Raw genomic sequence first — 24,193 nt, forward strand, 5'->3', positions numbered from 1 at the left:
GACGCGTTAAAGACGAAAAGTAAAATGATTGATTGAATCACTGAAATTGTTTTCCAAAAGGAACATTGCCGCTACCAAGCGGATTATTGCAATCTAGTTTGCAATCTAAACAATCATTTTGCATTTTGAAAGCTGCTTGCTTTTGCTTATGACTGAATCTATATAAAAGAAACGAATGACTCTGAAATTGCCTTTCCTTTTTCAGCTTCTAGATTACGCAATTGCGATTAATTTGGTGTTGTGAGAATTTTATCACTCTCGGTGAAGAATTTTGTTCTGTTTCATAACGTTGTTTAGTACTTAGCTTGTATTTTTGTAAAAAATTACTACATTGTGAGATGGCAAATAGGCTGAAAAACTCAGAAGAATATTTGAGTTTTAGAAGTTCTGTTCCCAAAAGAAAGATTGCAATAGACAACGACTTATCAAAAGTAAGTTGTAAGTTATCTGGGTTGTCTATGCAGTGGGCTAAATGTTATTTTTCTCCAGTGCAATGGTGTTCACATCACTGTGTCCATAGAAAAATAATCTTAATATGTTTACCAGGAATATTTACATTTCTAGCAGTTACTGCAGTGTTTATGTAATCATGTAATGAATCAGAAACTAAAAGCGTTTTATTGTATATATTCTTTGCTAAATTTTGAGGATCAGTTTGTAGTAGCCTACTGTGTAGTGTGCACTTGCTGTCTGACCATTGAAAGAGCTCAATTTAATTCAATGCTCTTAGGCCAAATCAAAATGTGCTTTTGCCAAATGATGGGTTTCTTTTCTGTCTAGTTTTCTTTTTTTGTCCTATTATTATGGCAATTGCTTATCCGCATCAATACTAGGACTAGCAAATTCAATTGCTTGCTCTATTCCTTCAATCTTTTGCAAAAGGCTTGGCAACTCAAAAAGGATCTCTGTTTGGCTTTGGTCCTGCTGCAAATGAGGACACAGGATCGCTGTTGAAAGTTGGATCGGCAAGTGATGATGTCCTACAGAAACTGGATAATTTGCCAGTTCACAACCTGGGTGAAGATGGCTGTCTTTAAATGTAGCAAACCTAGCAAACCTCGCAAACCTAGCAAACGTCGCAAACCTAGCAAACCTCGCAAACCACAAGGTTGCCAGATGGTATTTTTTATTGTATTCTTTTATATTTCTTGGCTTTTTATTTATCGGGTGCATGTTTTTTAAAACCCTTTTGAACAAGTTACTTGTTTAGTGTTGATGTTGGAGAAGTTCTATTCTCATCTATAAAAAGATATCAAAATCTCTGCTTTGTTGGTTATGGTTAGTTTTGATATAAATACATTTAAAGCAATGCCTTTGCGATCAACATTTGTGAGATAGCCTATTGCAAGTTAATATTAACGCAATATTTGGTAGTCAGACATTCGGGAATCAGTACTCCATCCCTTAGTTAGACCATGGTTGGGTGAGTTCACTAATTACTGGTTTTCTAAAAACCGGGCTGCAGACGATAAATAAAACTTAACTTTTGCAGACGACCGTAGTTCCAGCCCTGGGCTACGCGTGTGACACAAAACGAATAAGTGCCTAATGACAAGTTTTTGTGTGTGTTTAGAAAGTAAAGGATATTTTGTGAACGAAACCGGTTTTTCCAAGGTTTGGTCATTTGAAGTGTGTTTAAAATACCTATATGCTTTGGCTCTTTTTTGGGCTACTTGCAAAAAAATGGTTTGTTTTTGGGATTGGTTTGAAACGTGTTTTGGTTGGGTAATTTTGTGGAATCTGGCAACTCTGCAAAGTTTGCTTCTTTAAATGTAGCAAACCTCGCAAACCTCACAAGGTTTGTACATTTGTACAATTACAGGAAAATATTTTTTGTGTTATGAGGTTTTCTCAGCGGGCGTCTTTAAATGTCGCGAACTCCGAATTCCTCGCAAAGCTTCAGAAGGTTTCTGCATTTGAAAACCTACCGCAATAGGTTTTCATAGTCTCCCTAAAGAAGATAGATTTAGACTAGCAGCAAGTAATGATAAGGTTGTCTGTAGTCTAGGCCTATCTATTTGGTGCAAACTATGAACAGTTGAAAACCTCATCGGCCATCAATTGTAGAAACCTTTCTCAAGATTTGCGGGTTTGCTAGGTTTGCTATATTTAAAGAAGCAAACTTTGTAAAGTTGCCAGATTCCACAAAATTACCCAGCTAAAAACACATTTCAAACCAATTTTTTTTGCAAGTACCGTAGCCCAAAAAGGAGCCAAAGCATATAGGCATTTTAAACACACTTCAAATGACCAAAACTTTTGGAAAAACCGGTTTCGTTTACAAAATATTCCTTACATTCTAAACACACACAAAAACTTGTCATTAGGAACTTCTTCCTTTTGTGTCACACGGCGTAGCCCAGGAACTACGTTCACCTGCAAAAGTTAAGTTTTATTTATCGTCTGCAGCCCTGTTTTTAGAGAACCACTGATTAGTGAACTCACCCAACCATGGTCTAAGGGATTAAGTACTGATTCTCGAATGTCTGACTACCAAATATAAATTGCGTTAATATTACCTTTCAAGTTTCAACATCTCACAAATGTTGATCGCAAAGGCATTGCTTTAAACGTATTTATATCAAAACTAACCATAACCAACAAAGCAGAGATTTTGATATCTTTTTACTGATAAAAATAAGACATCAACACTAAACAAATAACATAATCAAAAGGGTTTTAAAAAAAATGCACTCGATAAATAAAACGCCAAGAAATAAAAAAAAATTAAATTAAAAAAAATACCATCTGGCAACCTTGTGATTTGCGAGGTTTGCTAGGTTTGCCAGGTTTGCTAGGTTTGCTACATTTAAAGACAGCCGTGAAGAATGTAGTGTCGGATTAGTGAACTACAAGATAAATATTTATGGTAAAAGATATCTTGATACAGTCTCCAGAAGTGTAGTTCTCAATAAAAGCACGGGTTTACTTGAAAATATTCAGAAGGAAATGGAAAAACCAGTACAAGACAACAAATAAATTAGACTGCAATGGAATGAAAAGATGAAAGCTTATGAAGAAAAAGGTTACTCTGAAAAAGAAGCTCTTAATATCAGAGCAGACCAAAGTAAACTTGCTGATTTAGATTTCCTAAAAGCGAAAAATCCACCAGGGCCTTTTCCCACTTCTGAGGAAGTGAGTGCTTACCTTCAAAGTGATGCTGTAACAGATCACATAAAGAACAAAAGACTTTGCACTGAAGTTCGCTATGCAGAAAAGACATACCTCTCCCTAAATTGTTTCTCTTTTGTTTGGTGTTTTTTGTGATTAGTGTTAAGAATGATTTTTCCATTATACAGGGCTTCCCAACCTGTGGTACACGTACCACTAGTGGTACGCGAAGGTTTTTCAGGTGGTATGCGGGAAGCTTCCGTTTTTTTCACCACTTTATATTTTGTTTATCTGGTGTTAACAAAAAAAAAATTCCCAAAGCCTATTCTTATTGTTTCGTAACTATTCCCGTTGTTTTGTATCATTACGATCTTCAAAATACAGGTCATGTCAATTTTTAACAAGGAGCACAGTTGCTTTGAAAAGCCGTACAACGCTGCGGGACAGTGTGCGTTAATTATGTCAAAAGATTGCTCTTGATAGAGAGCATCTACTGTTTTATAGCTTAAGCTGCAAATAACGTTGAATAATGCAAGTTGTAAGCTAAAAATAGATCAAAATAAAATGTTCAATAACGGTTACAAGGGATTTTCTCCAATAAACTTCTGGCTCAGTTTGGCCTTTTCATGTTCAACGCTAGCTTCTCATGCTGTTTCACAGCTACTGATTTTCCCTTTCTCGTGGAAATGCAAGCAGGGATTTTTAATCATGATGAACATCAAGTCAAAAAATTTGAAACCGACTGGGTGCGCCCGAAAATGACTTTCGATGCGCTGTAGGCAAATTTACTTTACACCGCGCATCGACCAATTGGTGGACAGTAAACAAAAATCTCATTAAATTCAGTTGTGGTGCTTTAGTGTTATTTTAGTAGGCCAATATTATTCCTCTGAATAAAATATGATTTGATCAAATTAGTTGTTCTGCAAGAAGTGGTACGCTTGGCAGTACAGAGCGTCCAAGCGGTATGAGATCGTAAAAAGGCTGGGAACCCCTCCTTACAGCAACCAATGCATAAATTTTCTTGGACTGGTTTGTTGCTTAAGAACTTTGTTGGTAACAAATTTTTCGTAGTTGATATATATCGGTTGAAATATATCGGTATCGGCCTAAAAATTTCATAAATATTGGTATCGGCATCGGCCTGAAAAAGTGATATCGGTTGAGCTCTAACTTTGACAGAGAAAAAATACAAGATTTGGCTATTTGTTCATCAGTGATCAGGTGAAACTCAATTTTTTATAAAAACTTTGATGTTGCAGGCATGGAAACTTTATGATGCTGGCCCACGGAATATAACTTGTCCTCTGATATGTCTACCACCATCATGTGGCAACGCTGATGTATTTTTTCGACAGGTATGTATGGGCACCACTACTCCACTAATCTGCAAAAATGCAGAAAATTCCCTGGCGTAAAATGGCGCATGTCCGATTGTCCGCAGATTTGAAGTATTAATGTCGATGTAAAAAAACGCAGAAATCAGGTCTTGACGTACAACACAGAAATGAAGTCATGTTGAAAAAATAAACATTGTTTTATGGCTTCATAGATTTATTTAGGCTATACTTTATTGTGAATCGTCGGCAGAACCAGGATTTTATTTCCTAGACAACAAAAACCATACCTTCCTTCTTTGTATCTTCTGATTGACTTTTTTGCCCTGATGAATCTTCTTGAATTGCTTGTTGTTACTGAATCTGGCTATATTGCTATATGTTGTACAATATAACCTAGAAGTCAAGAACAGATGTCCGCCTTTTGTACATCGCATTAATTATTTACTTTTTTGTACAATATGCCAATTCATGCTGGAGAAATTTCCGCTTTTTAGTGGTGCCTGGTATGTAACATATCACTATATACAGCAGTGGTTCTTAACCAGGGGGGCGTGCCCCCCAAGGGGGCGTGAAGCATCTCTCAGGGGGCGCGAGCTCTACAACAATTTCAATCTTTTTTAATTACTTTAATGTCCTAGGACCTATGCTGTTCGTCATATTTTGCATAATATATCATTGCATACTTCATCGTGAAGCCTTAGCATCTAGAACTATGCCTCCTGAAATGAAGGATGTCCTGAACTTAGCTATCGAGATGGTCAACTTTATAAAAGCCGGAGCCCTTAACAGCCTCCTTTTCAAGCTACTGTGTAAGGATATGCAGTCCGATCATAAAGCCTTGCTTTTCCACACGAATGTTGGATGGTTGTCCAAAGGTAACATGCTGAAAAGGCTTCATGAATTACGGTACAAGAAGAAGTCGCAATATTTTTGGAATCACGACAGAAGGCGGAACTTCTAGCTGATCGAAATCGATATTTAGCTATGTATGATTGAACTGACTCGTGTGAGAATAAATTTCTTTGCATACCTCCATGTGACATTTTCCCATTTGTGGTACTTAAACACCAGAAATGATACTACTGCCAACCTTGCCAAAGTGCTCAAACTGCAAGCAATGAGCCTTGCGCAATGCATAGCAAGGTGCTAATTAACTTGTCTTTGGAAAAAAAAATCTTCACTTGGCTCCAATAAGGAAAATAAGTGTATTATTATGAATATTGTCTCATTCCTATCATGTTGTTACGTACACCATTGTTTAACTTGAAAAATCTGTTTAAGTTTTGGTGTTAATATTTGTTTAGGTAATGTCTCTATCGTCTCTTGGACATCGTGTTATAGCTGTGGACTACCCGCCCTACTGGAATGTTGACCAGTTCTGTGTCGGGTTTCGCAAACTCATAGATGAGCTCAACTTAACAGAAGTGTGTTAAAGATTGTTTTTTCAGCTATCAATGGTCTTTGTAATACTGTAATAGTGTCAATTATTTTCCAGCATAAAACTTGTTTTTCTTGGTACCGTACAGTACGGTACATGATGTATTGATATAATAATATGATTCTAAAGTCTAAACCATTGCAAAGTTTTCTTTGGCATTGCAAAGCATTTTTGGAACCGATAGCATAGACATTGATTACTTGACAGCAGGGAGCGGCGCGCCCCTTGGATCTGAGACAGAGGAGGGGCAAGATATGTTTGGTTCCCTCAGTGTTTAGTTAATATTTGAAAATGCATTAACAACTTTGCCAGAAAACTGCCTGTTTTACGCTGTGTTACTCGAATGCATATTGCACAATGCACATTAATGCCCAAGCTGCCTTGTTTAAATTCCAAAGTCGGCTTCACCAAACGTTTCGCAGCAAACGTGGCAAGGTGGATCGTGCTTGCAAGTTTAACGTTGAGGCACGACCCTGTCTGGTTGACCTGTTTGAGTGTAATATTTTTTATTTTTAATATTTATATTTTTTCTATTTATATTTTTTAATATTTATATTTTTTCATTAATATTTTTTCAGGTTCATTTGTTTGGATCTTCCCTGGGTGGGTTTTTAGCTTTAAAGTTTGCAGAAAGAACTAGTGTCAAAAAGTACGTCAGCTCTCTTGTCTTGTGCAATACCTTTACGGACACTTCGGTGTTTAAGATGCAACGTGCTTCTGCTGGGTTGTGGACACTTCCTTCGTTTATACTGAAAAAGTTTGTTCTTGGAAAACTGTCTTCAGGTACAAGGATTGACTTTAATTTGATTAAATTTCGAAAATTAAAGATTGAAAGCGAGAATCTTTATCTGGCGAAATCTTGTCTTATCAGAGTACTAAATTTCTCTGGAAGGTCGCAGCGATTCTACTTGCAAATCGATTGTTGAGCCTGGGCGTAGGGGCGAAAAACTAATGAAGCGTGCAGTAGCTGGTTTCCTTCGAAGTTTCCCTTGATGAAGGCCTTAAGCCAAAATGGTTAAGGCCTGAGGTTGAGAAGTTTATGTAAATAAATTGAGAAATTTAAGTAAATATCTGAAAAATTTGATATGCCGATGTGTCATCAACCTGTTTTCAAACTTGATCGGTACCAACTGCCAGTTGTTGCTCTTGCTCAACTGACCAGTTTAAGGCAGCGCCTTGTGGTGGTTGTTGTTATATAAGATTAGCAATTCGAAATAAAGCATAAATTTAAATTGCTTCGTTTAATTATGGTGAAAAAGTTGATCGCTGCTACTGATCCTGCTGCACACTGATAAAAATTGGGAAATAATCCGTGTATAGTGTATACAAACTCAATGCTTGTTTCTAACTGTATACCTCTTCTAGTAATTGATTCTAGGATGATCAACTGCACGTGCTGTTCTTTCTTTCCAGGCTATGTTGACACCGAGCAAGCGGATGGTTTAGACTTCATGGTTGACTGCTTAGATTCATTGACCCAGAAAGAACTCTCTTCCCGTTTGAGATTGCAGTATGGTGGAGAATACGTTCGCTATCCTCAGCTGCTGCAAGAGATGCCCATTACCTTGCTCGACGTGTTTGATGACGTCACTATTCCTCAGGTATGGCCTCACCCTCGCTGTTTGCAAGTAAAGTTGATAATTCATAAAAAAAAGTAATGTTCATGGTTGGCCTACTAAGATATTCAAGTATCTTATTTACTGTAAGTAGGCCATGGTTCATCTAAGTCCTTTCAGAGCAGCAGTTTCCAACGTGGGGTCGACGGATAAGTTTTAAAAGGGTAAGTAGATATTTCAATTTCAGAAAGAAGTAAGGCACTAACACCAGATACTACAAGTAGAACACAGAAATTCGTGTATTTAAGAATAGCCTAATATTGTAAAATTTTCGTTTTGGGTCGCTCTTAGAAGTGTATTAGTCCGCAAACTTAATAATTTTATGAATTGGGCCTGTGACCTTAAAACGGAAAATTACTAGTTCAGAGAAGCTTTGCTATGATACGATTTATGACCCAGAAAGTGAGATGTTCATTGCGTAAAATTTTATTGCACAGTCACATCTCATTGAGTAAATCTTGTTATCACAGATCGTGAAGGAACACACTTATAAATGCTTTCCCTTTGCCAAAGTTGCTTACCTTAAAAACGGTGGAGACTTTCCGTATCTAAGTCGCAGTAACGAAGTCAATCTTCACCTTCGGATTCATTTACGTAATGTTAAGGTATGTACGCAAACAATTACGCATCCTTGCTCTTAGTTTTTACGTAAGGCGTATGCAAGTCAAACTTTTGTGAACGAATCTGCGTCAGTTCTGTAAGATTTGGCAACGTAGGAAACTGCCTGGGTTTGGATTCAGCTTGACATGTTTTAACACTCTTTCAACAAGAGTAAGTCAAACGTACGAAGTGTGTGGTAGTATTTAAATATCTGATGTAATCTCTGTACGTTGTTGTGTTGTTAAAGCGATATATGACTTGATTTTCAAATGGCACAAAGTGGTCACATGGACAATTGGACATGTAGCCTACATAAACAAGAACCATAAAGATTCCGGTAAAGTTGATGTTAGAAGTGGAAGTTATTAACACCAAAAGTTAGTTTTATTGTATCCAGGCTTACAACTAGGTTAGTTGATGAGTATGAAAGATAGTTATGGATTAATTTTATAAAGCTTTTTCAGTCTTGGGCTAGGTTTAATTGAAAAGCTTAGTTTATTCTTGATCTGTCTAAAAACAGCGTTTCAACTAAAATGATCTGGCAACATTTTTGCATAACTCACCTTACTCTGAGCAGGCGCTTTCGCATCACGAACTTCTAGAAATCCCTGGGTAAAACAATTCGTTGAAGTTTTGTTCGACAATACGATATATCTTCTTAAGATTTTGGCTTTATAGCAACCAATGATGCGATAGTGTATCGAAACCGCAATGTGGAAGTTTGTGGAGTTGTGCTCTGCAATGACTCAATAAAATTTCAGATCTAAACAACACTTACAGAAGACTATATCCAAAACATGAAGTTAGAGATAAGCCATAAATAATTTGTTAAAGGGAAAAGGAAACGAACTAATAACTACGCAAAAACAGAAATACAGACACTTTCATGTAAATTAATATAAAAACTTCACATGCATCCTGTGAGGCTGTGAAGTATAAAGTAACGCCAACGATGGCAAAAGCTCTAAAACCACATACCGTCGGTGAAAGACTATTTGTGAATTCGCACATTGTCAATTTGTAAAACCAAGATTAGGCTTGATATTGTCAGTCTTTTTTCGTTAGAAATGTTGACGGTACGCTGAATGACAATAAGACATCTGCTGGTACGCGGAATTATAAAGTTAAAGTAACTTAACACTGGTGTAGAAAATCTTTTTTGCCTTCTTGTTCATACAATCGTAGTTTTTGTGGCTTCTAATCGGAGCATATCAGTTCGAATATGCCATTGAAGATTTTCCTCGAAAAGTACAAAAAGCGACGAGAATTTAGATGAGATTTGTCGTTTATTGCGGAAAATTGTTTTCTGAAAATAACCCGTACCTTTGTATTTAAGGATGGACTCTCCGAAGATTGATCCGAGAAGTTTCATCCTTTTCGCCATCGAAACACACAAACTGTCGTATGCACTTTTACAAATCATCAAACTTTTTGCTGTGATCAACTCGACAGTCACTTTGCTGACGTTAAATAGAGCAAATACTGAAAAATTTGTTACAAAGTTGTTGTGTATTTGATAAGTTCCTGTTACATGCTGGAGTTTTTGTTATTTTGTTTTGTTATTCCGTTCATTCACCAATCGATTGAGAATTTTCAATCTTTTGAAAAACACATCGCCTTTATCATGTTCCTCAGCGTACGTTTGGCCAATAATGAAGCATTAAAATTTATCTCGGTGTTGGAAACGACATTATTGAGAAGACAACGATTGCCCCTTCCACAGTTCCACTCCAGTGTTTGTGTTGTACTTGATCCCAATAACTCACTCATATTTTCATCAGAGTGAGGGTGCAGACTGATTTCAAGAAGAGTTTCTATAATCCAATATGGATTTGTGTCATTCAATGCGTTTGATATTAAACTGCATATTGGGCCTACTGTGATAAACCGTTTCTCTGGGAAGCCTACACCAGTGCACCATTGGTTGCATGAGCAGTGAGCACTGCCCTACTTGTCAGTGTTGCGTCATAGTGATCAGACTTGAGAGATTTTCTGAGCGTAGCATTCTTTTGCCAACATTAAGTTCTCTCAGATTGTGTATTCCATTTCTGCATTCGTAACATGCACTACGTGCCATTTTTCACGTTACGGAAAATTCTGAAAATAAAACGTGCTTTTAACTTTGCCTCCCTTTCCTGCAGACTGCTCAAGCAAGTAGCGATTTCCGTCGTGATGGTCGTTTCAATAGACGTTTTCTATGGTAGTGCAGGCCCTTAGGGGAATCTTTAGGCTAAACGTGTTACACGTTGTTTTTTTGCATATTTTTGCAGTTGATCAACCCAACTTTGATTTTAGTGGGTGCCGCAACTTTTTGGGTCACGTGATCACCCCCAAATCGGAGATTTCCCCAAAAATCACGTTTCAGCTCTTTTTACGTCATTTTTGTGCAATTACATATTTGATTTTTGTATATTTTAACTTAAAAAGCACATACAAATAAGTGAGACAAAATAAACACAAAATAATTTGATTGATGACGTGATTGTGACGTCATCACATATATTTTTTTGCTTTTTTAACCTATTTTGGTCGTTTGCTGTTGGTTTTAGTTGGAGTACCGGTTACTAAAACCATTTCACAATTCCTAAAAGTAGTTTCGTCATGATTGCATCTTTTATGACGTCATCATTACATTATTAAAACTAGACAATTTCAAATTCAGGAACCAAAGGTAAGTTTATTCCGAAAAAAGCGATCAAATACTCTCATTATAAGTTTTACAAATGCTTAAAATTTTACAATTGCAAGCAATAACAATAATTCCAGTACAGTATGACGCAATAACGACGTCATCAAGGGAATAACCAGAAGAGCAGCTACCAGGGGTGAATTTCCCTTTTGGTCATGCCACTTTAAAATTTAAAATAATATGTAGGCCTAATTATGATCTACAAATCAAATTAATACACGACCCCAAATGATGCAATGTCAGAGTCTTAACACTGTTAATTCAAGATGAAAAAACTAGCGGTTTTCGATGTTAAATTCCTACCATACGTAATTTGATGTTAAAAAAATTCGTGTACGACAAGTTTTTTCAAGTTACAAGATAGAGTTTAGAAAGTCAAAAGCATTTCTTGAATGATCAGTGTGGATTGGAGATGAAACGTCAATGTGGATTGAAGATGAAACATCAGAGAGGATTGGATATTTTGTGGTCGAATTGCATGTTTCGTACTCGCATGAACAAAGACTTGTGCATTTTATGGATTTTTTCTTACAGGAACATCGAGAGCCACAAGTAGACTGACAAAACGGAACAAGCTGATTTGCATCATTATGTTTCCAACCCCAAGCTAAAGGAGAAGGTAGTTGCTGAACATTTACGAGGCTTGATTTCCATATTTCAGCTTGATGTATCGCTCTGCGTGTATGTTGCATCAGAGCAGCTGACGTTGGTGGCAGCTTTTCAATAGTGCAACCATTGGTAAACATCATATAACGGCATTCGTCTACATCCGTGATAGTAGGACCATTGCCATAAAGAGCTACGACATACTTTTGTATGTCATTTATAGAACTAGGTGAGCTTGAGAAATTCAGAGAGTTAAATAAGCCACACATTGCGGTAAGATTAAGCATCCAACAATCCCAAGCCTTTTTTTCCAAAGACGAAACAGTAGGCTATCACAGATTGTGATAGCATAAGACAAAGGTAAAGAAGCGCAAATCATCGGAGATTGAGGTAAAGATGAAACAATATCATGGATTGGAATGAAGCGAGTTTTTTCTCCAACTCCAAATTCAACCCATAGTTTACAGATTTCTAACTTGTCAAAACACGAAATTGCAATAATTACCACATTAGTAGGCTACCTACTGCTTTGACTATGGCATCGGATTTTCCATGTTTCACATGGAGAAACATACGGGTGTCTGCCTCTTCGTGATCACATGGGGAAACCTCAGACATGTCCAATGTTTGATTGTTAAGAGCTGTATTTAACGATGTTACAACAATCGTAAACAAGTTTGGGTCGACTGAAGTTATCACAGCTTGTTGAACCAGTTGATATAACGCAGTTTTGTTGCTGTCATTTCCCAAAAACTCAGACCAGTTGAGAGGAAGACGAGTATTACTTGTGACAGCCACGTAACATCCAGACCCTGTTTCTTGCAGAAGATAAGCCTCAAATAGCTACTGCCATCACAGAACATGCCAGCAGTGTGATGTCAGCCGATTATGAAGTAGTGAAAGAATCTGCCTCGAAAACCGATCACTACGTCCTTGATGGAGGGTTCTTGTTGCATCGAGTACCATTGAAACTGGAGACAGTTATGGGTCTATTGCACACTGCACAGTCGTATGCAGATTTTACCATTCGTCATTATCGCTTAGCAACGTTGGTCTTTGATGGATATGGTGGTCCGTCTATCAAAGACAATACCCATCAAAGACGCGGCATGAACGTCCACCCGGTTGTTCACTTTACTGTAGACACCAAGTTCATTGGAAAGAAGGAGCAGTTCTTGCCTCGAGTTTCCAACAAGGAAGGATTAATTTCTGCTCAACTGAGGAATAGAAGCTGCAATGTGAGGAACGCTCCAGGTGATGCAGATGTTGACATCGTCAAGACGGCAGATGGACAGCCCTCATCGACATAGTACGACTTTAATTGGTGAAGACACGGACCTTTTAATATTGATACTACGCTATGCTGACACTGACCCAGACATTAAAGACCTCTACCTCCGCTCCGAAAAGGCTTACGCAACCAAGATACACGACATCAACAAACTTAAAGCAATCATCGGACAGGACATAATTATGGTTACAGCTCCTCTTCATTCATGCATTCACCGGTTGTGATTCAACGTCAAGGATATTTGGTATCAGGAAGAAGACGCTTTCAAGAAACTAGTGAAAAGTCAACCAATAATCAAAGAATGTGCAAATTGCTTTATTCTCCCAAATCAGACAGACCACATCATTAAGGATCTTGGAAACAAAGCTATGACCGTTATGTTTGGCAACGATGGCAGTAGTAACCTAGAAACACAGCGATACAATACATTGGTCAAGAAAATTAAAACAGCCAAATCCTTTGTTCACCCTGAACGTTTGCCACCTACATCATCCTTTACCAAATTCCACTGCCTCAGAGTTTACTACCAGATTATGGTCAGGATGGGTAGGCTACTGACGATGGTATGGATGCTCTAGACTGGGGATGGAAAATAGACAATAATCAGATGGTTCCAATCATGACGGACATGAAAGCTGCCCCGGACAACCTACTGAAAATGATCACTGCAATTGCGAATCGTGTTCACCTCACTGTAGGTGCCGGAGATATGTGCTACCATACCATGCTGGATGTGGACCATGCCAAACTGGTTCATGTGTCCATACAGCAATCACATAATTACAGACGATGACATCGAGAGTGACAGCGATGAGCATTAGTAATACTTGATCCATTTGCTTTCTTTACGCTGATTATGCCAAGAGTCTACATGACCACATCGTATGAGCTCTTTATGCCTGCTCAGTTAACTCAAATATATATAGAAATCCCTGTGATAGAAATTCACCGGGTTTTTTAATAAACAATACATTGTTATTGTACATTTTTAATTGTTTTGGCAGCCATCTTGGTTTGCCATATTGAATTTATAGGCTATCAGATAATTTAACAATTCTGAGAATGGTCTCATTGACTTCACAAGGTATAAAAACCTAGATATAGACACCAAAACTACACGTTTTGGTCATATGATAACCTAGTTATGGTCAATTTACTATGTTATTTTAATAGTTTGGCGGCCATCTTGGTTTGCCATATTGAATTTATAGGCTATCAGATAATTCAACAATTCTGAGAATAGTCTCATTGACTTCACAGGGTATAAAAACCTAGATATAGACACCAAAACTACATGTTTTGGTCATATGATGACCGAGTTATGGTCAATTTACTATGTTATTTTAATGGTTTAGCGGCCATCTTGGATTGCCATATTAAATTTATAGGCTATCAGATGATTTAACAATTCTGAGAATGGTTTCATTGACTTTACAGGGTATAAAAACCTAGATATAGACACTAAAACTACATGCTTTGGTCATAGGATGACCGAGTTATGGTCAATTTACTGTTATTTTAATGGTTTGGCGGCCATCTTGGATGGCCATTTTGAATTTATAGGCTATCAGATAATTCAACAATTCTGAGAATAGTCTCATTGACTTCACAGGGTATAAAAACCTAGATATAGACAGCAAAACTACATGTTTTGGTCATATGATGACCGAGTTATGGTCAATTTACTGTTTTGTTCAATGGTTTGGCGGCCATCTTGGAAGCTATTTTGAAAATAACCACTTTCCGGAAGTTGGATTCCTTAAGATTTTGAATATGTTAGTACTGACACTCAATACTAATCAAATCAGTTGAAAAACCATTGGTAACTTATTGTAACCAAAAAAGTAACACCAACAACAAACAAGCGACTACAATAAGAAAAAAACAAGCAAAAAATTAATACATGACGCCACAATGACGTCATTAATAACATAATTTTGTGTCAGTTTTATCTCGTGTATTTTTTAGTGGCAGTCAGTCCAAATGTAAAAAAATAACGTATCTAATTGCATAAAAATGCCGTGAAAAGAGCTCAAAATTGACTTGGGGGGAATCCCCGATTTGGGGGTGATCACGTGACCCAAAAAGTTGCGGCACCCACTAAAATTGAAGTTAGATTCATCAACTACAAAAAAATGCAAAAAAACAACGTGTAACACGTTTAGCCTAAAGATGCTCATTTTTGCCCCTAAGGGCCTGCACTATGGCTCAGTTGTATAAACGTTCGATTGAACAAGAACATTGCAAGATGAAGTAACGCTGGTTCAACTCTCGGAGTATGCGCTTGAGCAACGCATTTAAAGGACAGCTCCCATTAGGCCTAAACGGGACCTAGTGGGTGAAATTATTCACAAGCAGGAACTTCACTCTGTCAATCTTGGTGACTACGCTTGAGTTAGTATTTAAAGTCTCTGCAAGGATGCGAAACTGACAAGATTAAAAATAACTTCCAGATACGTGTTGAGTTTTTCAAAACAACCGTTTTTCAAAAATTGATAAATTATATTATTATTCAAGCTTGCGAGTGTCCAAAACAAAATTTTCAGAAATAATACGAAATTTTTCTTTCGACGCAAAGCACCTTTGTCTTGAATTTTGCTTGTGAGTCAAACATTTCTAAGCTTCTTTTAATTAAAGAATGAAACTTTGTTTCTGCCAGAAAATAATTTTGTTTCCAATTTTAAAACTTCCCACTTAAAGCAATAGGCCTAATTGAAAAAGCGGTCGTATTTAAGGTTGCGGTTTCTTCGGATAGCCAATTTAAACGCCGACAGAGATCAGGGGCGCCGGAAGCGGGGGGGCGAATGCCCCTCCTGCCCTCAATTTTTCTGTGGATGGGGGGGCAATGGTGCCCTTTCAAGGGCATGTAAGCTACTGCACATTTTGCAATACGATATAACAATTTCAACTATTAGCTTAACTACAACAGGCCTCAAAATTCATTTTTGTTGACGGCGGACAAACGTGTCCGGTCTGAGCAGCATCTCGGCGGATAAATTAAGTCTCACGGCGGACACACCAGTTTTAACGTCGATCGTCATGCTTAATCACTTTATCTTGATAGTTCTTCGCCATTCGAGAATTATAGCTGCGGTTTAGAAGGCTGTCGGTTGCATAGCCCAGTGGTGAGGGCTCTGGAACGGCAATCGAAAGGGCGCCGGTTCGACACCGCTCAAGATCATGCGGCTGTGTTTCTGGTAGGACACTTAAAGGCATGCCTGAAGGTGGACACGAAGATTGGCTTCCTTGCCTTCCCGTCCACTGAATCTAAATCTTCAACCACTGGGTGCAAGCCTGGGTACGACAAACAAAAAAAGAAGGCTTTTCAAATTTCATCGAAGTCACTCTGAAAGGCCTTCATCAGACCAACGACGTACGCTTGAAGAGTCAAAGCGCCGTGTAACTGCTTACGACGCATAACCGATTAACTTTCACCGAAACGAGGTCGTGTGGCTTCTTGCGTCACAATGCTCTGGGCACGAGTCGGAAAACTTCTACACTAACGCCACTATTTTCTACTGTGCAAAGTTTCATTAGGCTATTTTCTTTAGGTTTATTTTTGCGTGTCATGTGAGGCAAAGTGAATTTTCCCTGGGCGTTTTCTATCTTACTGTAATACCAAAACTTAACAATTTTTGCTGCATCTTGCTGTAATATAGCCTACTCGTATAATCTAATTTTGTAACCAACCTTGCCATCAATACGACTTGGAGATCAAAGCCCGACATTGTGACGTAAAACTTGAACTAATTTGTGCGTGGTTAGTGTAGAAGTAAAAGTATTCCCATCAATTCTTAAAGAAAAATTCATCTTTATTACGTTGATTCAATGTCATCAATCGTTGAAGCAACGTAAAAATCGAAAGTTTTCCTTCTTGAATGGAAGCTAAGGGATACAGCATTCACATTTTCTAGATGCGCGCTAGAATGCGCGGGAAATTATATTCTCGCAACAATTGTTCGTGCTATGTGTTACTGCCAATTTTCTTAAGTTAAGCCCTCTGCGTTCATTTGTGACTCGTTTGTTAATATTTGGATTTTTTCTCTTTTGCCGACCACTGTACTAAAAAAGCCACCTGTTTTTGTTTCTCTTTTATATTGTTTGGCCTCTTTCGCATATGCGTTTGGCACCTGTGGTCTGTTTTCGTTAAATCAGTAACTTATTAGTCGACGATACAACGTCAGTTTTCATTGAATTATACAACCATTATGACCTATTCGTTTTTCAATAATTGTCAATCCTTGAGAAAGGGAATTCGTAAATTGTACTGTAAATCGATTTGTTTCATTCTACAAAATTGCTTTTCTCTGGACGGTCGCAAATTAAGAAATCTCAAAGTTACCTGTGTTTAAAAGATTGTCTAAAAACGCACATTAAAAGAACACGTGAAAACCAATTCAAATTCATGTGTCGTGTTGTTGGAAGCAATCTAGACAGAAGAAACTGACCAGGCAGTTCAATAGAGCAAAGGTCAACGACAAACAAAATACGTCACTGTAACGTAGCAATCAAATAGACAAAGCGGACGTTACATTCAGTTTTTAGACATTTCAATCAAGAAAATCGTCGTTGTTGACAGTGAGCGAAGTTGAATGCCAAGAAAATGGCAACAAATTCTGTAAAGGCGACAGACGTGGCAGATAAATCAAATGCCGAAGAATCAACAAATCCAGAACCCCAAACATCAAAGGTGACAACAAGATCACAATCAAAAATGCTCTACCAAGCAGAAAATGGCAGTCTGCACCCAAGCGACAGCACCAGCAAAGTTTCCAGCAAAAGCCGCTCCTCTACAATGAGCGCTAAAATTAAGAAGGCGGTAATATTAGCTCGATTGGAATCACAAAAAAGGATCTGCGAGTTGGAACAAGAGCAAGCGAAAGCAAGGGCAGAATTTGAAACAATGGTCCTAAAACAAAGTCAGCTACGTGAAGAACAAGAAAGAAAATTCCTGCAACAAGTCCAGGAAGCTAAACTAAAGGCAGAGCTCCAAGAGACAATTGCCCAACTTTCGGAAGAATCGGAAGAAGATGCTGGTGAGCGCTATAAAATGTCTAAAGACAATGTTGATATAAACGGACAATTTCAATCGAATTTAGCAACTAATGTAAACAATAATTCTGTGTATCCTATGTTATCCCAATTAACGTTGAGTGGCGTAGAAGCCAGGTCTAACATTCACGAATCTATTGTCGTTTCAAACAAAATTAATCCTTCACAAACAGTAACAAATAAATCGTTTGTGAGACATGAGCCGAGTACGTCGTATGCCCAGACCCCTGTACTAAATCAAATAAACAATAATCAATCAGTAAACTCGAAACAAATTCCAAATATTACTATCAACCCGTCCCCACTGTTGTCTGTAGAACCCCCAATCTTTGATGGAAATTCTGCTGAATACTGTGGTTTTATAGACGCATTTGATACGTTAATTGATTGTAATTTCACAGAGCCTAAACGTAAACTTTTTTATCTGTTGCAATACACCAAAGGCTCTGCGCACACTTTGGTAAAAGGGTGTCAATACATGCTTCCCCACGAAGGTTACACAAAAGCAAGAGCTTTGCTACAACAAACCTTCGGTCAAAAATTTCAAATAGCTCGCGCATGTGTTGATTCCGTCATAAACGGCCCATCTCTTCAAAATTCTAACAAGGATTCTCTAATCAAGTTCTCTTCGGAACTAACTTCCTGCATATGTACTTTGTCTGGCATGAATTACTTACAGAAAATGGACAACATGGATACCATAACAAAAATAATAAGACGCTTGCCAAGTGGCTGGTATTCTGGCTGGTTACGCGAAGTTGACGTAATTTTGCATGAAAGAAATCAAGAAATAAGCCTTTCAGATCTCTCACGATACGTCTCGCGCAAAACGAGAGAAACGACCAACTTGGCATGCAATATTCTAAAATCTACTAAAAAACAATTCGATGATTCCAACTCCAAACGTAGGAGCAGCGTAACCTTTGCAACGCAAATAAAATCGTCGAACCATGAAAGGACATGCCATCTGTGCAGAGATAAACATTTTCTCAATCAATGCAAACAATTTCGAATGATGAATATTGACCAAAGGCTTAAATTTGTAATCGACAACAAACTCTGCAAGTGCTGTTTAAATGCTGGTCACTGGGCATATCAATGTAAAAGGAAGGACCCTTGCATAAAACTAGGATGCACTGAACGCCACACTACTCTCTTGCATCCCCCAGATGCAACACAAATCACCACAAATATCACACCTAAAGACACAACTCAAAAAATTAATATCAATCAACCTACACAAGCAATACGCAATGGGTTTGTCAACACACGAACAAATTCTCGCAGTCTGCTTCCCATAATCCCAGTAAAGGTTCGCCTGCAAGGAAGTAATCAAACTATCACTACACAAGCGTTTTTGGACAGTGGAAGTACAACATCTTTCATAACAAATGATTTGATAGAAAAGTTGCAAATTGCCGACTGTCAAGAAACTAATATTTGTACCATCACGCTAAACAACACTGGCAAACGTAACAAGGTAAAGGTGGTCACAAATGTCGAAATGTCAGATTTTGACGAAAACAAATACATTTCTCTTAAGCTCTCTTTACTCCACTTTTCAAATTCCTGTTTCAAATACAGATATTCCTACCCTAGAAGACACTAAACACTTTCCAGAATTTGCAAACATCTCGATTCCCGATGTTGACGCAGAGGTAGGACTTCTTATCGGCAATGACAATCCGTACGTTCTCCAACCGCAAGAAGTAATACAAGCAAAAGGTGGCTATTATGCCATCAAAACGGCCGTTGGTTGGCTAGTGAATTGTCCTAACAACAAACAGGATCAAAGCAAAACTAAAAATTTCTTTACCAAAACTTCTACCCATCCAATGTGCGACATGTGCTTTGACGCTGTTGACTCAATTGTTAACTGTAAACCCGAATTATCTGTTCAACAAGCTCAATTCATGAAATCTGTTAACTCTAGTATCAAACTTTTGGAAGACTCGCACTACCAAATCGACTTGCCCGTTCGAAATCCGGACCTAAAATTACCCTTTAACAAATCTCAAGCTCTCCAAAGAATTAATTGCTTGAAACGAAAGTTTGAAAGGGACGCTAATTTCTACATGGACTATAAAAGGTCTGTTGATGACATGATCATGAATCAATACGCCGAAAACGTTAGCGATGTCCCTGGAATACATGGAAAAACTTGGTATATTCCACATCATGGTGTATATCATCCAGAAAAACCTGAGAAACTCAGAGTAGTATTTGATTGCTCTGCCAAATACAAAGGTATCTGTCTCAATGATACTCTATTACAAGGCCCAGACATCACAAATAACCTGGTCGGCGTTCTTCTTCGTTTCCGCCGTGAAACAATTGCTATTCAAGGAGACATACAGTCTATGTTTCACCAAGTAAAGGTTCCTCAACAAGACCGTGATCAATTCCGATTCTTATGGTGGAAAGATGGGAATCTAGAAGCGCCCCTACAAGAATACCGAATGAACGTGTATATATTTGGCACTGTCTGCTCCCCAAGTTGTGCAAACTTTGCTTTAAAACGCACAGCTGAGGACAACTCATCTCTTTTCAGTGCAATTACTGTAGATACAGTAAAAGAGTCTTTCTACGTAGACGATTGCTTGGCTTCAACAGCAAATGTTTCAGAAGCAGTTAAATTGGTAAGGGAACTTCGTGAGCTACTGGCCAAGGGAGGCTTTCGCATTTTAAAATGGATAAGCAATGACCGAGAAGTGATCCAATCAATTCCAAAGTCAGAGCGCTGCAAGTCAATTATGGATATGGATCTCTCTCGAGATGACCTACCTGCTGAAAGAGCTCTTGGACTTTATTGGAACGTGGAAAACGATACCATACGGTTCAAAATAAAGAAAAAGGTTAAACCAGCTTCACGTCGAGGCATTCTTTCAGTAATCAATTCTATATACGACCCCCTTGGTCTTGGTGCTGCTGTTGTACAACCACTGAAGGTGCTTTCTCAAAAGCTCTGTAAACTGAAATTAGATTGGGATGAGCCTATTCCACAACCAGAGTTAACCACATGGACAAAATGGCTAGAACTTCAGCCAATGCTCGAATCATTTAACGTTCCAAGGTGTTATAAGCCTTTAAATTTTGGTGCTGTCGAAGACGCCCAAGTTCACCATTTCTCAGATGCATCGGAAGAAGCCTATGGGGCTGCTTCTTACCTCAGGCTAGTCGACACAACAAACAGTATTCACTGTTGCTTATTATTGGGAAAAACTCGACTTGCACCAATGAAGGCAATGACGATTCCTCGATTGGAGTTATCAGCTGCTACAATCTCAATTAGCTCTGAAAAAATACTACAAAGAGAGTTAAAGGCATCTTATCTTAATAAAGAGTCAATTTTTTGGACCGACAGCACAACTGTCTTGCGCTATCTCAACAACTCAAACAAAGCGTTTCATACCTTCGTCTCAAATCGAGTTCAACAGATTAAAGATGCTTCAACAATTTCCCAATGGAGATACGTTCCCACTAAATGTAATCCTGCTGATCATGCTTCAAGGGGTCTCTCAATTCCAAACTTTCTTCAATGCAATCAATGGAAAAACGGCCCTGAATTTCTATGGAAACCACAATCTCAATGGCCTAAGCAACCAAAATTTCTCGAAGTCGTGGACAATGACCCAGAAATTAAACAACCAAAGCAAACGTGTTTTGCAACCCAAAGCGAATCCCACTTTCTGGAAGATCTTTTGGGTAAGTATTCTTCTTGGTACAAGCTGAAAAGAATCGTTGCTTGGCTTTTCCGTTGTAAGCATAAATTTCTGACTTTAAGACTGACTAACCTTGCAAATAAACAAAATGCCCCAGCACACAATCTTTGCTTGTCTCCAGATGAGCTCACAAAGGCACAAGACTTTATTTTTACCTTTGTTCAGTCAAAACACTTTGCCAACGAAATCAGCCAACTGAAAGCACAAAAGCCATTAAACAACTGCAGTAGCTTAATAAAATTCGACCCTTTCTTAGAAAACAATTTACTAAGAATTGGTGGCCGCATCAAAGCTGCACCTCTCAAACACGATGCAAAACATCAAATTATCCTTCCAAATCGCTCCCAAATAGTTCCTCTCATCATTCAAGAAATGCACGACACACTTGGTCACAGTGGCAGGGAACACGTCCTGTCTGCCCTGCGCGAAAATCTATGGATTATAAAAGCCAATTCAGCAGTCCGCAAGGTTTTATCCAAATGTGTTGATTGCCGCAAAAGAAGCGGAAAACTCAGCACACAAAAAATGGCTGATCTTCCTAAAAACAGATTGACACCAGACAAACCTCCATTCACCTATGTTGGTGTAGACTATTTTGGCCCATTTATTATTAAAAAGGGTAGAACAGAACATAAAAGATACGGTGTCATTTTTACTTGCCTTGTAATAAGAGCCGTACACATTGAAATCGCAAACTCTCTTGACACTTCATCTTTTATACTCGCTCTACGACGATTCATCGCAAGAAGAGGGCAAGTAGAAGAAATTAGATCTGACAATGGTTCAAACTTTGTTGGTGGTGAACGAGAAATGAGAGAAGCCATCAAATCATGGAACAACAGTCAAATCGAAGATGCTTTAACACAGAAAAGCATCAAGTGGATCTTTAACTCTCCAAGTGCATCCCATCATGGAGGTGTGTGGGAAAGACAAATCAGATCCATTAGGAAAATCTTATCAGCTATCTGTAAAGGCCAAACTTTAACAGATGAAACGCTGACTACCTTCATGTGTGAAGTAGAAAACATTATTAACAGTCGTCCACTTACAAAATCGTCAGACGATCCTAATGACATGGAGGCTCTCACACCGAACCATTTGCTTCTTCTAAAACAGCAAATAAACCTTCCTCCAGGCTCATTCACAAACAAAAAAGAGCTTTACTCTCGAAAACGCTGGAGACAAGTCCAATACATGGCCGACGTCTTTTGGACACGGTGGGTAAAAGAGTACTTACCTTTGCTCCAGCAAAAACAAAGGTGGACCAAAAAATCTCCTAATCTGACTGTGGGGGACATAGTTTTAATCGCAGATAACACACCCCGAAACAATTGGCTCATGGGTCGCGTAATTCAAACGTTTCCCGACAAAAATGGCATTGTCCGTAGCGTTAGCGTTCAAACTAAACAGTCCTTGATTGTCAGACCAATTCAAAAGTTATGCTTGATCGTTCCTGCAAAACCAATGTAAATTTGTGCTGATTTTGTTTTCTCATGTTGTTTATACCTGTGTATTTGAACAAATGTACGAGGCCTTAAAGGGGAGGGAATGTTACTGCCAATTTTCTTAAGTTAAGCCCTCTGCGTTCATTTGTGACTCGTTTGTTAATATTTGGATTTTTTCTCTTTTGCCGACCACTGTACTAAAAAAGCCACCTGTTTTTGTTTCTCTTTTATATTGTTTGGCCTCTTTCGCATATGCGTTTGGCACCTGTGGTCTGTTTTCGTTAAATCAGTAACTTATTAGTCGACGATACAACGTCAGTTTTCATTGAATTATACAACCATTATGACCTATTCGTTTTTCAATAATTGTCAATCCTTGAGAAAGGGAATTCGTAAATTGTACTGTAAATCGATTTGTTTCATTCTACAAAATTGCTTTTCTCTGGACGGTCGCAAATTAAGAAATCTCAAAGTTACCTGTGTTTAAAAGATTGTCTAAAAACGCACATTAAAAGAACACGTGAAAACCAATTCAAATTCATGTGTCGTGTTGTTGGAAGCAATCTAGACAGAAGAAACTGACCAGGCAGTTCAATAGAGCAAAGGTCAACGACAAACAAAATACGTCACTGTAACGTAGCAATCAAATAGACAAAGCGGACGTTACACTATGCAATGACAATTTGTATCGCTAGTTCCTGTGTTATTTCTCGGTGCACAAATATGACCGATCTAGATGGTAGGCTACTTCCCGCGGACATCACATGCTGTGACGGCGTACATGTTCGCCGTGAATTTCGAGGCCTGCTATAATGTTTCATTTCTGCCTCAAAATAATATTCACGAGCCTACATCATCATAACTAGGGATGCGAAACTTCATACGCTTTTGGCTTATCCGCAACACTAGAAGGGTTACGTTTTTTTCTAATTTACAAAATATTTTACTTTTTATGGGTTATATAAGAAGAGTTAAGTTGGTTTTAAAGTAATTTAAGGTTTTTAGTTGAAAGCAAGCCTGCAGTAAAGCGTAAAAAAATGTCAAATTGGCAATTGACCCTTCTAATGTTGAAGGAACAACGGAATTGCGCGTCCCGTAATGTACCGTCCCTACATCATAACATAGCACGATGCTCTTCCGTGCCATTGTTCTTTTTATACCGGACACTTGTACCATTACTCGATGATGAGCTGATGGATGAGCATTATTGCTATATCTTATCTTAAAACTGAAAAAAAATTGGCCTTTCAGCAATAAAAGTGCCCTTTTTTCATAATCCTGCC

The 24,193-nt window shown here is 38.2% G+C and overlaps 2 protein-coding genes across 2 annotated transcripts; both read left to right on the plus strand.

Moving 5' to 3' along the window:
• Positions 1-211: 211 nt before the first annotated feature.
• On the plus strand, positions 212-10,230 carry LOC145770523 (maspardin-like). The gene is made up of 7 exons (XM_082582196.1): positions 212-431; positions 4,374-4,469; positions 5,756-5,875; positions 6,468-6,672; positions 7,303-7,490; positions 7,976-8,110; positions 9,442-10,230. Exons 1-7 carry the CDS (start codon positions 339-341, stop codon positions 9,460-9,462), a joined length of 858 nt encoding a protein of 285 aa, XP_082438322.1. The 5' UTR covers positions 212-338; the 3' UTR covers positions 9,463-10,230.
• Positions 10,231-17,294: 7,064 nt separating this feature from the next.
• Positions 17,295-22,935, plus strand: LOC145771036 (uncharacterized). The gene is made up of 2 exons (XM_082582778.1): positions 17,295-19,215; positions 19,328-22,935. The coding sequence occupies exons 1-2, from the start codon at positions 17,295-17,297 to the stop codon at positions 22,933-22,935; spliced, it is 5,529 nt and encodes a 1,842-aa protein (XP_082438904.1).
• The last annotated feature ends 1,258 nt before the right edge of the window (positions 22,936-24,193 follow it).

This window comes from Aplidium turbinatum, chromosome 5 (genome assembly GCF_918807975.1).
Source record: "Aplidium turbinatum chromosome 5, kaAplTurb1.1, whole genome shotgun sequence".
In the NCBI taxonomy this organism is placed as follows: Eukaryota; Metazoa; Chordata; class Ascidiacea; order Aplousobranchia; family Polyclinidae; genus Aplidium; species Aplidium turbinatum.

Coding starts and splice junctions, on each gene's coding strand:
- LOC145770523 (XM_082582196.1), top strand. CDS start 339: ATGGCAAATAGGCTGAAAAACTCAGAAGAATATTTGAGTTTTAGAAGT. Junction 4,470..5,755: donor CTGATGTATTTTTTCGACAG/GTATGTATGGGC, acceptor ATATTTGTTTAG/GTAATGTCTCTATCGTCTCT. Junction 6,673..7,302: donor TCTTGGAAAACTGTCTTCAG/GTACAAGGATTG, acceptor CTTTCTTTCCAG/GCTATGTTGACACCGAGCAA.
- LOC145771036 (XM_082582778.1), top strand. CDS start 17,295: ATGGCAACAAATTCTGTAAAGGCGACAGACGTGGCAGATAAATCAAAT. Junction 19,216..19,327: donor GCTAAACAACACTGGCAAAC/GTAACAAGGTAA, acceptor TTTCAAATACAG/ATATTCCTACCCTAGAAGAC.